The sequence below is a fragment of the Monodelphis domestica genome, chromosome 2 (assembly GCF_027887165.1).
Source record: "Monodelphis domestica isolate mMonDom1 chromosome 2, mMonDom1.pri, whole genome shotgun sequence".
Taxonomy (NCBI): Eukaryota; Metazoa; Chordata; class Mammalia; order Didelphimorphia; family Didelphidae; genus Monodelphis; species Monodelphis domestica.
In genome coordinates this window covers 93,631,887-93,644,831 of record NC_077228.1, presented here as the reverse complement: position 1 = coordinate 93,644,831, position 12,945 = coordinate 93,631,887, and the positions used below count along the sequence as shown (strand labels likewise).

General features: G+C 32.6%; 1 protein-coding gene across 1 annotated transcript in view; it reads right to left on the bottom strand.

Annotated features, from left to right (window-relative positions):
* Positions 1-12,945, bottom strand: part of CDC73 (cell division cycle 73) — a 174,205-nt gene that overhangs the window by 25,641 nt on the left and 135,619 nt on the right. Inside the window, exons 11-13 of the mRNA XM_001367480.4 lie at positions 11,521-11,578; positions 3,820-3,855; positions 2,918-3,005 (exon numbers count right to left, since the gene is read on the bottom strand). Coding sequence (XP_001367517.1) covers positions 2,918-3,005; positions 3,820-3,855; positions 11,521-11,578 — 182 coding nt within the window. The remainder of the gene's footprint in view (positions 1-2,917; positions 3,006-3,819; positions 3,856-11,520; positions 11,579-12,945) is intronic.

The following is a 12,945-nucleotide window of genomic DNA, read 5'->3' as shown; positions in this document are numbered from 1 at the left end:
CAAATCTGAGAAATTTTAAGATTCACAAGATAGTTTGGAGAATACTCTGTAAACCATTAAGTCCTATATACATGCCAGCTACTATTGTCAAGAATGCTAAATTTCTCTTGTAACCAAGGAATAATGTTCTAAATTGACTAAGAAATAAAATAAAATACAAACTCCAACAGATTCTACTAACTGGAAAAGGCTCCTAGAATAATTCTGATGACAGATTATGTCTCAGATGCCTTCCAAGAACCAGCCAAGCTCTACACAAAGAGATTCTGGTGATGACAAGCCAAAATATCAAACAAAAATAAAAAACCAAAATAGTCTTTCTACACAAAGGGAGGCATAGGGGAATTTGAAGTTATTAAAAATTAGATAAGAATATTAAAGAGTTTGAAAAAGGTTTGTAGATTCCACAAAAACTTCATACCTACCAATTGTGAACATCAAGAAGCAAGGAGATTTGGGATACAATAAAGAACAAACATCATCAAAAAGGTCAAAATGAGCATATCTTCTTTTTTAAACTTTTACTTTCCTGAACTAATAGCAACTCTAAAAGACAGAAAAGAAAGGGCTCCACAATTGGAGTTGAGTGACTCACCTAGAGTCAAACAACTAAAAAGAATTTGAGGCAAAATTTAAACCCAGATCCTCCCAGTTCCAAGCCAGGCTCTCTATCCATTGTTCTTATATCTTAACAGAAAAGGATATAACTGTTTCTCAGAATCACAGGCTCTTGGGAGGAAACTCTCTTCCACCATACTCACACAAGAAGACTTACGCCAATCCTGTCTCTGATACAAACTAGGAGTGGGATATGGGGGAAGACTGATCTTTTAAAATGAACATTAATATTCCCAATACTATCTACTTTGCAGGATTGCTATGAGGATCCAATGAGATAATGTATATAAATTACTTTGCAAACTTTAAAGCACTTTACCAATGCTCCTATATTGTGAGCTGAAAGAAGGGTACAGATAAAAACAGATGTTGTGGAAATAGATCCAAAAGGATTTGGCAAGTGAGTAGATTTAGGGTTTGAGTGAGCAAGAAATGTTTATGTAAATTGAAAGCCTAGGTACCCGAGTGACTAGAACAGTGATAATGTCATTTAAAAATTCAGATAAGTGTGAGTGGGAAATATAGTGAGTTCTATTTTGATGATATAAGAGCTTGAGATACCCATTGGACATTTTGGCAGAGATATTAGTCATCTATGTCTATTAAGTGACCTACTCTGTCCCAGGTACTATGTTAAGCAATGGGATTCAAAGAAAGCCAAAAGCATCCAGTCCCTCCTCTCAAGGAGTTCATTGTTAAGTGGAGATCATATGCAAACAACTCTGCACAAACTACATACAGAATAAATTATAGGCTATCTCAGAGGGAAAGAATTAAGATTAGGGATTAGGATAGTTTGCCTGTTGCAGAAAGTCAAATGTTATTAAGGTACAAGTGGCAAGATTTGGCAACTAATAAAGTATGGGAATGAGAGTGAGGAGTCAAAGGTAACAACCCAATGCTACCCAGCTAAAAATATGAGAATGCAATTCACATTAGAGAATAATAACTGTTAGCATTCATATGGCACTTTTATCTCATCTGATCTTCACGATGATCCTATGAAATTGGGACAGTTATTATCATCTCCATATCATGGATAAGGAAACCGAAGCTGAGTGAGGTTAAGTGACTTGCCCAGTATGACCCAGTTAGTAAGTGGACTCCGTCAGATTTGAGCTCAGGTCTTTCTGGCTGCATGTAAGCACTCTTTCTCAAAGTGTCATCTACCTGCCTTTAAGTAGGTAGCACCACTTAGCTCTCTGGATAAGATCAAATGTTTAAAACAAACAAAAAAAGGGAAGAAGAAAAAAGATACCCTAATGTAGGGGTTGTGTGTGTGTGTGTGTGTGTGTGTGTGTGTGTGTGTGTATACACATACACTACATACATTCATAGTGATTTTATATAAAAATTCACTTTGACTGGTTTCATTTGAAATTCTATATATTTCATCTTATGCATTTAAAAATAACATTGAGAAGTGGTTCCATACTGCCAAAGGGGTCAACAATGCAAAAAAGGTTAAGAATCCTTTTCCTAGTACACAAAATTTACAAAAATAACATTCATACACAAAAGCTTAAAAAAAAGAGCAATTAGCAAATCTACTATGACAATATGACAATTTGAATTCTATTATTGGTCCTTCCACTAACTAGACTGGAATAGATTGGTTTACATTTAAATTTCTCTGCTCTGTTTCACATTCACCATATTATTTGTTTCCTTACTCTTCAAACAGTTAAAGATGCAAAATGCACTTCAATGTCAAAACTTCATAAAAGTAAGAAAAACTATATGCTATTTCATGTAGTTAAGTGGCAGTACTGTACAGGACATGAAGTCAGAAAGATTCTTCCCACCCCACCAACCCCACTGCCCAACTTAAAATCTGATCTTAGGCATTTACTAGCTATGTGATATGGGGTAAATAACTTAACCCTGTTTGTCTCAGTTTCCTTCATCGGTAAAATCAATTGTAGAAGGCCAGGGCAAACTATTACACGACTTATCCAAGAAAATCCCAAATAGGGTCACAAGAGTCGGATATAACTGAAACAAGCACATATAGTATTTCAAAAAAATAATTTTATGATTCTTGATCTAAGTAGGTTGCTGACCTCATATGATTTTATGACAAGCATTTTAAAGACTCCAAATAAATAAGTCATACTTAATTATTTTAAAGTCTCCAGTCATAGAGACCTTATTAACTATCATTCCAAATGATATGTCTACATCATAGTACAAATAAAAAACTAAATCAATAATAAATACTGCTGTCAGTAACTCCTTCTTACTGTCACTTCTAAATCTGAAATTAATCTTCTCAAAAATAAGTTAATCAACAACTTACTTTAGGTCTTGGAGAAGATCTTTTGCATTAAGCATAGTTATTAAAGATGTGGTAGCTGCTGGAATAATGATAATGGGTGTTCGAGATCCTAGAAATGAGAAGAGGTAACAAATTGTTTTTAATAAGAAGAAATGAAAATTAACACATATATTAAGTGTCACCTCATTCCAAATGCCAAAGAAAAAAGCAATAACCCATTGTTAAAGGGAGTAGGAAGATAGTTTATAGGACTAGAAACATCACAAAATTGTTCACACTCTGACCAATTCTACTATCAAGAATATGCCTCAATAATGATGATGACAGAAGAAAATACTTCATATATGCTAAAGTAGTCCTAAATACATTACAGTAAACAAAACAAAAACAAATCCCAAGCCAAAACAAAATTAAAACCCCCTGGAAATAAAAGAGATGCCCAATGATAGGGGAAGAGTTGGGCAAACTGAAGCATATGAATATAGTAGAGAAATTACTGTAGAATAATGAAGAATTAAGAGCAGTTTTACATGAACTAATGAAAACTGAAGTGGAACTAGAATATACATAATGGCTATAGAAGTGTTATAGAAAATTAAAAGGTTATATCAAAGGCATTAGTCAATTCTTTGGAATATAGTCAGTTATTTTTAGCGAAGAAGTGGTAGACTATGAATGAATGAGGAAATGTTATATGCTATGTTGGTTGTGCTCACTATACTGCAAATCTTATCACAGGAAACAAGAAACTACTTAAGAGTGGGGATTTATTGGGAAATTATAATATCAAAAATGTTTTAAAATAACTGATATAACCATTTAAATTTAATACATTTTTTTCCCTTATAGAAATTTCATTCATCAATACTGTTCACATTTGGGGGTGGGGGTGGGGGGTGGGGTTAAACTCTATAGGCACTTACCTTTTTTCTGGTTTGGAGGAGGTCTTGCTTGAGAAACTGTATATGAGAAGAAATCACATTATTTGGAATGTTTAAAAATTTGGAATGTTTAAAAAAAACTGAATTACTTTTACAAAATAAGACAGTCTAAAAATACAAAATCCCAAAAATAAGAATAGTATAACAACAGCCTAGTGAAGACAATGTGAGACTCACTTTAATGGTTAATGAATTATCATTTATTTTTTCACCAACTACGTCAAAATCCAAAAGTACTAGGAATAGCCTTTTGGTCAAAAGTTGTTAAATCATAACAGATGATTTTCTAGTTTTCTGTTAAGAAGTTATTCATAAGGAAAAGCTTCAAAAACGTTATTAGTTTTATAATAGAAATATTAGGTTTTGCCTCCTTTTGAATGTAGGAAGGATATCAACAGAAAAAGAATTAAGATTCTTAGGAACTGGGACAGCTAGGTGAACCAGGCCTCTAGAGATGGTAGGTACTAGGTTCAAATCAGTCCTCTGACACTTCCTAGCTGTGTGACCCCAGACAACTCACTGAATCTTAATTGTCTGGACCTTACCAATCTTCTACCCTAGAATTGATTGTGGATTGTATGGGGTTGATTAGCTAATATTATTAATATGGTGTATTCAATAAAATGTACTTCATTCAGCCAAACAAAATAAGAGGTAATAAAAAAATACATCATCCCAATAAAATTACCAAAAATGTATTTTATGGAGCTAGAAAAAAGAGTAACATAATTCATTTGGAAGAACAAAAGGTAATGAATATCAATAGAATAAATGTAAAGGAAGAACATGTAGCAGTAGCAGATCTTAAACTTATGTGGTATAATTATCAAAGCTAACTGACGCCTTCTAAGAAATAGAATGGGGGATCAAGAGAATGAAGTAGATATACAATACACAGTAGTAAAGTATTATTGTAACCTTGTACTTGATAAATGTAAAGATTTAAGATTTCACGATAAGAATTCACTGTTTAGTAAAAATAGTAGGGAAAACTGGAAACTGCAGCAGAAATTAGGTACTATACAATATCTTACATCATTTACCAAAATATGATCAAAATGAATACACAAAGTAGAAATAAAAGGAGATATCATAAGTAAATTATGAAAGCAAAGAATATATTACCTATCAAAATCATGGATAAGAGATAAAAATATGAATAAAGAAGAAAATATAAAATGTAAATTGGGTCATTCTGATTACATTAAATTAGAAGGCTTTTCTACAAATAAAACAAAGATAGTCAAGATGAGAAAGCATGAAATTTGGGAAAATATTCTAATTTATCTAATAAAGGGCTTATAACTCAAATAGAATTTTGTCAAATTTATAAAAAATGAGTCATTCTCAAACTGATAAATGGTTAAAGAATGTAAAGAAGCAATTTTGAGATGAAACAATCAAAGATATCTAGTGGTCATATGAATGTATTCTCTAAATCATTATTGATCAACAATTCAGATACCATCTCATACTTATCAGACTGGCTAAAATGATAAAAGGAGGAAATGACAAATTTTGGAGGGGATAGAGAAAAATCAGGACACTAATACACTGTTGGCAGAAACTGTGAACTAATTCAACCATTCTGGAAAACAATTTGGAATTATGCCTATAGATATAAAACTATGTATACCCCATAATGTAGCAATAACACTATGTCTCTCAATTGGAATGGCTGAATAAATTGTACTGCACAATTACTTACACTTACACACACATGCACACCCCAAATATTGGCCTACTCTAATGCAGGGTTGGAAGGGAAGAAGGGAAACATCTTGGAACTCAAGTGAAACAAATATCTTTAAAAAAATAAATACATTTAATGTATTTCCGTGGGAAATATCTTCAGGACAGAATAGATAGAAAGGAGAAAAGAAATGGATGCTTAAATTGGTAGCTAGATGATAAAACTCTTAGGAACAACTTATCAGGCAATCTTCTTATTTGTTAGTAATCAAAACACAAGATTTGGTTTTGAATGGTTTTAAATTACTGGCCAAAAGAAAATATACATTATCTGTAAGTTTCATTTACCTGTGCCAACTATCGACTATTAATGGAAAATTGAAGCCATTCCCTTCTTATATACTTCATTAGCTTCCACCTAGTCAGGCTTTCATTACCTCATGCCCTGATTACTCCAGTAGGCTCTAGTTTCTTTTCCCTTTCTAATCCATTTTGCCTACTTCCATGACATTAATTTTATTCAAGAAAACACTCTTATTATTTGCCTACTAAGAATCCATCACTGGCTCACCAACCAATGCCTCCTAAAAGCTCACATTTTCTGTCATGATTCTCCAAACTACATAAAAAGTGAATTAGACTGGGAGGCAGAAACATATGTCTGAATCCTAACTCTACCTGAGTGAATGAAGATCACCATTTAATTTTATAAATTTAATAAATTTATTCTGTGAAAGTAATGACAATATTTATACTACTTTATAAAGATTTCAACAATTATCAGGTGAGAAAATATATGTAAATGTTTAATATGGTGTCATATAAATCTAAGTTGCTATTGTTAATTCCTATGCTTTACTTGAACTATTCTAATCATATAACACCCAATATCTATAATGTTACCCTTCAAAGTTATACTTATAGTTTCACAGATTTAGAATTGGAAGGAGTCCTGGATATTGTCTTGTCCAATCTTTTCATTAAATAGATTATGAAATTGATGTAGTGACAGGAACAATCACTGAATTCAGATACTCTGACTCAGAAGTCAAGTGTTCTCTCCTGCCATTCCCTCATCACCACATTCCAGTGCCTTTTCTCTAAAATAACCTTCCATTTACATTGCATATCTTGAATATATGGTTTGTTTAATTATATTATCTCTCTTATTAGGATTTAAGTTACCTAAGGGTAAAAATGGTATATAGCCTTTCTTTGAATCTTCAAGAGTTAGGTACTGCATATTTAGCGCATTGCAAGTGCTTAATACATATTTGTTAAATGACTGCTTCTCAATTCTATCCCACCCCAATGTAAGCACTCAACTTACTTCTTCAAGGGCCAGATCAAATTATATCATCCAACAGTAAATGTTCAATAAGTTCTCTAAATTTCTAGAATTTATAATTTATTTCATTGTGGCAATAATCACTGAATACCCAAAAAAGAAAGTTTTCAGCAGTCACTAGAAATGTTAAACAGTACAATACAAATAGGTATAGTTGTATTAATGGAAATAACCTTAACTGAGATACCCTATCATCTCCTTTTCTGATACCACTAAAGAACATAAGGTTTTACCCTCAGACTTGAAGTTGAAACCTTATTGTCTTATGCGATTAGAATGTGCACTCTTTAAGAGCAAGGACAGTCCCTGGTTTTCTTTCTATATCTCAAAGTTTAAGCATGATGTTTTTATTCCATATATGACATATATGTAAAATTTACTCAACTATATTGCAAATTCACATTTCATGTATTCAATTCCACAGTTCCTCTGTGAATTCAATTTAGTTCAACAATTATTTATTAAGCACTTATTCTGTACATTACTATACCAAGTGTGGGAGAAGCAAATAAATTAATAGTTCTAGCTGCTTGGAGTTAATTAAGGAAGACAAAAAGGCTATAGAGAAAGAATGACACATACACAATATAAAACACAAAAAACAAAATGATAGAGTAAAGTGCTATGAGAAAAATAGAGTAAGGTCAGGTCCCTTACCAGATACAGGATGTTTAAGGAAGAGACAGTATATGCATGCTTAAGGCTTTGTAGGAAGGGAGGTCTTCAATTCCTCCCACAGTAACTAGTAAAGCATCTGTAACATGCCATGAATGCAAAAGAGAGAGGGCCTAAGAAACCAGACCTAAATTTTCACTAGTATATGGAACCGCAGATGAGAAAATGCCCTCCACTGATGTAGACTGGCACTTTTTCTGAAATTTTTAATATTAGAGGGTTGTCTACTGTTCTTAGAGGTTAAGTGAATTGCTCAGGGTCACACACACAGTATTTATCAGAAGCAAGATTTGAACACCAGTTTTTTAGCCTCTAAGGCAAGCTCTATCTATTCAACCTCTAAAGCAAGCTCTATTTGTTTTTATATGAGGGATAGAGTATGTGAAAGGGAGAGATTATTTTATTCTTGTATAAAATTATCATAATATTCTTATATTTAGGACCTGAATGAATTAAATTCTATGTGACAAATGAAACAAGACAGCCCAGAGATGGTGAAAGGGAGATGAATGTAGAAAACAAAGATGAAAATAGCAGTAACGGAAAGGTAAAAAACAAAACGTGGTAAGAATGAGAACTGCAAAGAGAACAGAGAAAAGAAGAAAGAAAGAAAGAAAGAAAGAAAGAAAGAAAGAAGAAAGAAAGAAAGAAAGAAAGAAAGAAAGAAAGAAAGAAAGAAAGAAAGAAAGAAGAAAGAAAGAAAGAAAGAAAGAAAGAAAGAAAGAAAGAAAGAAAGAAAGAAAGAAAGAAAAGAAAGAAAGAAAGAAAGAAAGAAAGAAAGAAAGAAAGAAAGAAAGAAAGAAAGAAAGAAAGAAAGAAAGAAAGAAAGAAAGAAAGAAAGAAAGAAAGAAAGAAAGAAAGAAAGAAAGAAAGAAAGAAAGAACAATAAAGAACAAGCTAAAATAAAAAAGAGTAGAAGAAAACCAAAATTAGAAGGGAGGCAACAAATTGGAAAAAAAATCTTTTATAACAAAAACCTCTGATAAAGGTCTACACAAATTTATGAGAAGCTAAATTAATTGTACAAAAAATCAAGCCATTCCCCAATTAACAAATGGGCAAGGGACATGAATAGGCAATTTTCAGATAAAGATATCAAAACTATCAATAAGCACATGAAAATATGTTCTAAATTTCTTATAATTAGAGGAATGCAAATCAAAATAACTCTGAGGTACCACCTCACACCTAGCAGATTAGCTAAAATAACAGCAAAAGAAAGTAATAAATGTTGGAGGGGATGTGGCAAAATTGGGACATTTGCAATACTGCTAGAGTTGTGAATTGAACTAATCATTCTGGAAGGCAATTTGGAATTATGCCCAAAGGGCTTTAAAAGACTGCTTGCTTTTGGATCTAGTTATACCACTGCTGGGTTTGTACCACAAAGAGATAATAAGGGAAAAGACTTGTACAAAAATACTTATAGCCATGCTCTTTGTGGTTGCAAAAATTTGGAAAATGAGGGGATGTCCTCCAATTGGGAAATGGCTGAACAAATTGTGGTATCTGTTGGTGATGGAATACTATTGTGCTAAAAGGAATAATGAACTGGAGGAATTCCATGTGAACTGAAATGACCTCCAGGAATTGATGCAGAGTGAATGGAGCAGAACCAGGAGAACAAATACACTGGGGCACAATTGGATGTAATGTACTCCTCTATTAGCAGCAATGCAATGATCTAGGACAATTCTAAGGGAATTATGAGAAAGATGTTCTCTACATCCAGAGAAAGAATTGTGGGAGTAGAAACTACAGAAGAAAAATAACTACTTGATCACATGATTTCGATGGGGCTTGTGTAATTGGGAATCTTGTGCCTTTGAACTACATTTTCCAGGAGCCCATTGACTTCCTGTTGTTACATATTGATATAGAGGGTGGGGGGTGGGGGAGGAGATAAATTTGGTGGGGTTCCTGGTCTTGCTATCTTTGCTTCTGTTCCTGACTGTGGAGTGGGCCATTTGAAGAGATAGATTAGCCATGGGCAAGTGGTTTTATTTTGTTGCCCTTTTCTCTCTTTATTTCTAGGAATCATTAATAAATCTCTGAAAATAGAATATTTTAAATAATTTGAGATTAATTTTTAATTTTTGCAGGCTATGATATGGGATACAGACTCCAAACGATCACCCTAATGCAAATATTAATAATATGGAAATAGGTCTTGATTAATGATTTACATAAAACCCAATAGAAGTGCTTGTTGGCTATGGGAGGGAGGTGAGAGGAGAGGAGGGAAAGAACATGAATCATATAACCATATAAGGAAATATTCCAAATTAATTAAATAAATAAACTTTTTAAAAGAACAGAAGACAAAGAGTAGCATTTAAGAAATGTAGTGTGGAAGAAAAATAAATTATGTGAGATTTAATGTAAAAGACTGAAAAGAAAAAAGGAATGCCAAGAATGGGACTAGAGAAGGTAGATTATAAATAAGTAGGTAGATGGTCAAAGCAGTCAAATATAAATACAGACAATTTTGCTATTTTTATTGCCCAGTCCACTTTCAATAGGTCAGAGCCAGAAAGATGTTTTGACTTACTGGAATGGCAATTTTAAAATTCACCCAAAAGGGACTTGAATTATATTATCCTGCAATTCAAGTAGTTTATGCAGATGTGTAAAAAAACATTAAATATCTTTAAATATCAATGGGTATTTTTATGTTCACTAAACCTGGCTAAAGGGAATGATAGACTCTAAACTCAATCCGGTATGATCTTTCATGATGCTCAGTCAGAGTAACTGTTATATACTTATAAACCTTGTGGCATACCATATTCACACAAGTTTAAATATGAATTTTTGAATGAATATTTCTACTTCTTTTATATTTTTGTGTAAAGTAAGGCTTATTCTCAAAAACCCTGAGATGAGCAGAAACAATATTATAACATTCCTACATTAAAAATTATACAAAAACAAGTAAATTCTGACACAGTATTGCTGTCTAAATATATTTTAATATTCAATTCAATTTTTAATCCAACCTGTGGGATTATTTTTATAAAAGTAAAACAAAGAGTTATCCCTGCTAAATATTCAGAAACAATGATCCTCCATGTAGTTCATGATCTAGAGGTTGTTACTTAAAAGTAGGAGACAAAATCATTATATTAAGAGTTTTTCCATGTGGGGTGGGTGTGGGGGCAGGGGAGACTTTTCCTATAAAAGCATGATTTAGAAAATGTTTACCACTATATGAAAAAGCCTTAAAGTAAGGTTACATAAGAACTAATGTTTTATTTTCTTTTTAAAAACCCAGTTACCTTCCATCTTACAATTGATACTGTGCATTTCCAAGGCAAGAAGAATGTTAGGAGTTAGACAATGGGTGTTAAAAAAAACTTGCCCATTACAAGGAAGTATCTGAATCCCGATTTGAACCCAAGACCTCCTGTCTCCAAGTCTTGCTTTCAAAATCTACTGATCCATCTTGCCTCCGCCAGAAGTCAGTTAAAAATCTTTTCCCAGATGCTTTTTTTTGCCCTTCTTAAAAATCAAAAACAATTTTCTGAAAACTGTATGCCTATTCAAGTTTCAAAAATATCATTCCCCAAACCTTTTAACCATATCTGGTAACACTGCAAATGGTCACTGGCACTTTTTTTTTGAAGGATAAAGTAAAGAAAGCTTTAAGTTATGTTTAAACTTAATACTATTAACCAATGCATTAAGAAAATAAAAGAAATTGCCTTTAAGTAAATTACAAGGCAAGTGTTCATTTGGGAGATTTATATACCAAGACAAATATAAATAGTCCATTATGCATCATTTTTTAAAAGGTGCCGTTGCTTTTATGAAAAACACATTAGGAAAGAATACAAACCTAAGATCTCTCTTTATGTGTCCTTAAGTGACCATAAGAACAAGATATAATTTTTAACTTTTTCAAGTCATTCAATATAATTTTAAATGCTATTTGTTTTTAAAATATAGTACTTTTAAAATAGTTTTACCTGGTCTTGGCACTGGCTGTGCAGCTGGAGTTTGAGTCTTACGAGCTGATGCACCCTCCTTTAAAACAAGGAGAAATAAAAGTCAATTAAAAACAATTAAAAAACATTCCAACATTTTAAAAAATGTTTAATGGGTAGAAATCCTTAAGGATAAAAATACCCTTTCTACACGTGATCTCAGCAAAAAGGCCAAAAAGCAATAATACCCTTCTTCATACCTAATTAAAACATCTCTTTTATTCTTGCTCTTGTTGCAGCAAACATTTAGGTTAGAAATGAACAGAGATCTAGAGAACGGCAAAGAATTCTCATATATTCTGTTGTTGTGGAGTATCTATTCTCCTATTTCTATTTATCCCTTGTACAAAGGGCCCTAGTGCTAGCATTCCCTTATCTTGAACCAGGTCACAGGTGATTGTCTGGCCTTGGTGACTGGGTTACTCAGGACCTCTAAAAAGGTTTACATTATCTCAAAAAGCAAGAACAACCAATAAGGCACATTATGGTCAAGAAGTATACTTATAGAACACATGATGATTATCAAAGGTGTCGGAATGCACTTCAAGCAACAGCTTCAGGGAAAGTGATCCTGTACCATTCTAGTATTCAAAAAATCAGACCTGGGTCATTGTTGGAGAGACTTTTTCTTCAGAAAGGCAAGTTATTCATTCATGGCAACTGTACTAGAATCTCCAGATCCTCAAGAACTTCAGCTTTATCCAATAATACTGGAATCTTTGCTATTTTTAAAACAAGTCACTCCATTTCTTGACTCAGGAAAATCTTCACAGGTTCTCTCCATGCATGTAATGCTTTCTGGAGCTCAGCTTCCTAATTTACAAAATGAAGGGATTGGCTGAAAGGGCAGCTAAAGGCCCTTTCAACTCTCAATCTGGCTATGATCTATCAATTATCAAATTTGATTCTCAAATAAGGAAGTATTATTTTCATTTTACATTAGAGGAAACTGAGGCTTTGAGAAGTGTATCTTATCATGACCAAAAAGCTAGTAAAGTTCTTGAAATGAGATATGGATTATGTTCGTTCTTAACTACATCTTATCATTACATTTCAATGTACAATTAAGTCATTTTCTTTTAAATCTTTTAAACTTTTTTGTGTATCAGTACATCATTCAAGCCTCTCAGTTTGGCTAAATAATAGGCATCTCCTTATTTCTCATCATATATTTCCTTGATATCCTTTTATACCACAATGTTTCTTGTGTACATATCAAAAATAAAAAATTATAGCTTACTTATGGATGCCCTATGTCTCCAGTAACGTATATGTGTATGTGTATATAGAAAACAAATAATATAAACTTAAAAAACAAATGTAATTAAATGCTTCTTTAATGTTTAAGAACACATTTACTAAAATATTAAATTTTCTACATGATCCAAGATGGTAGATCATATTTCA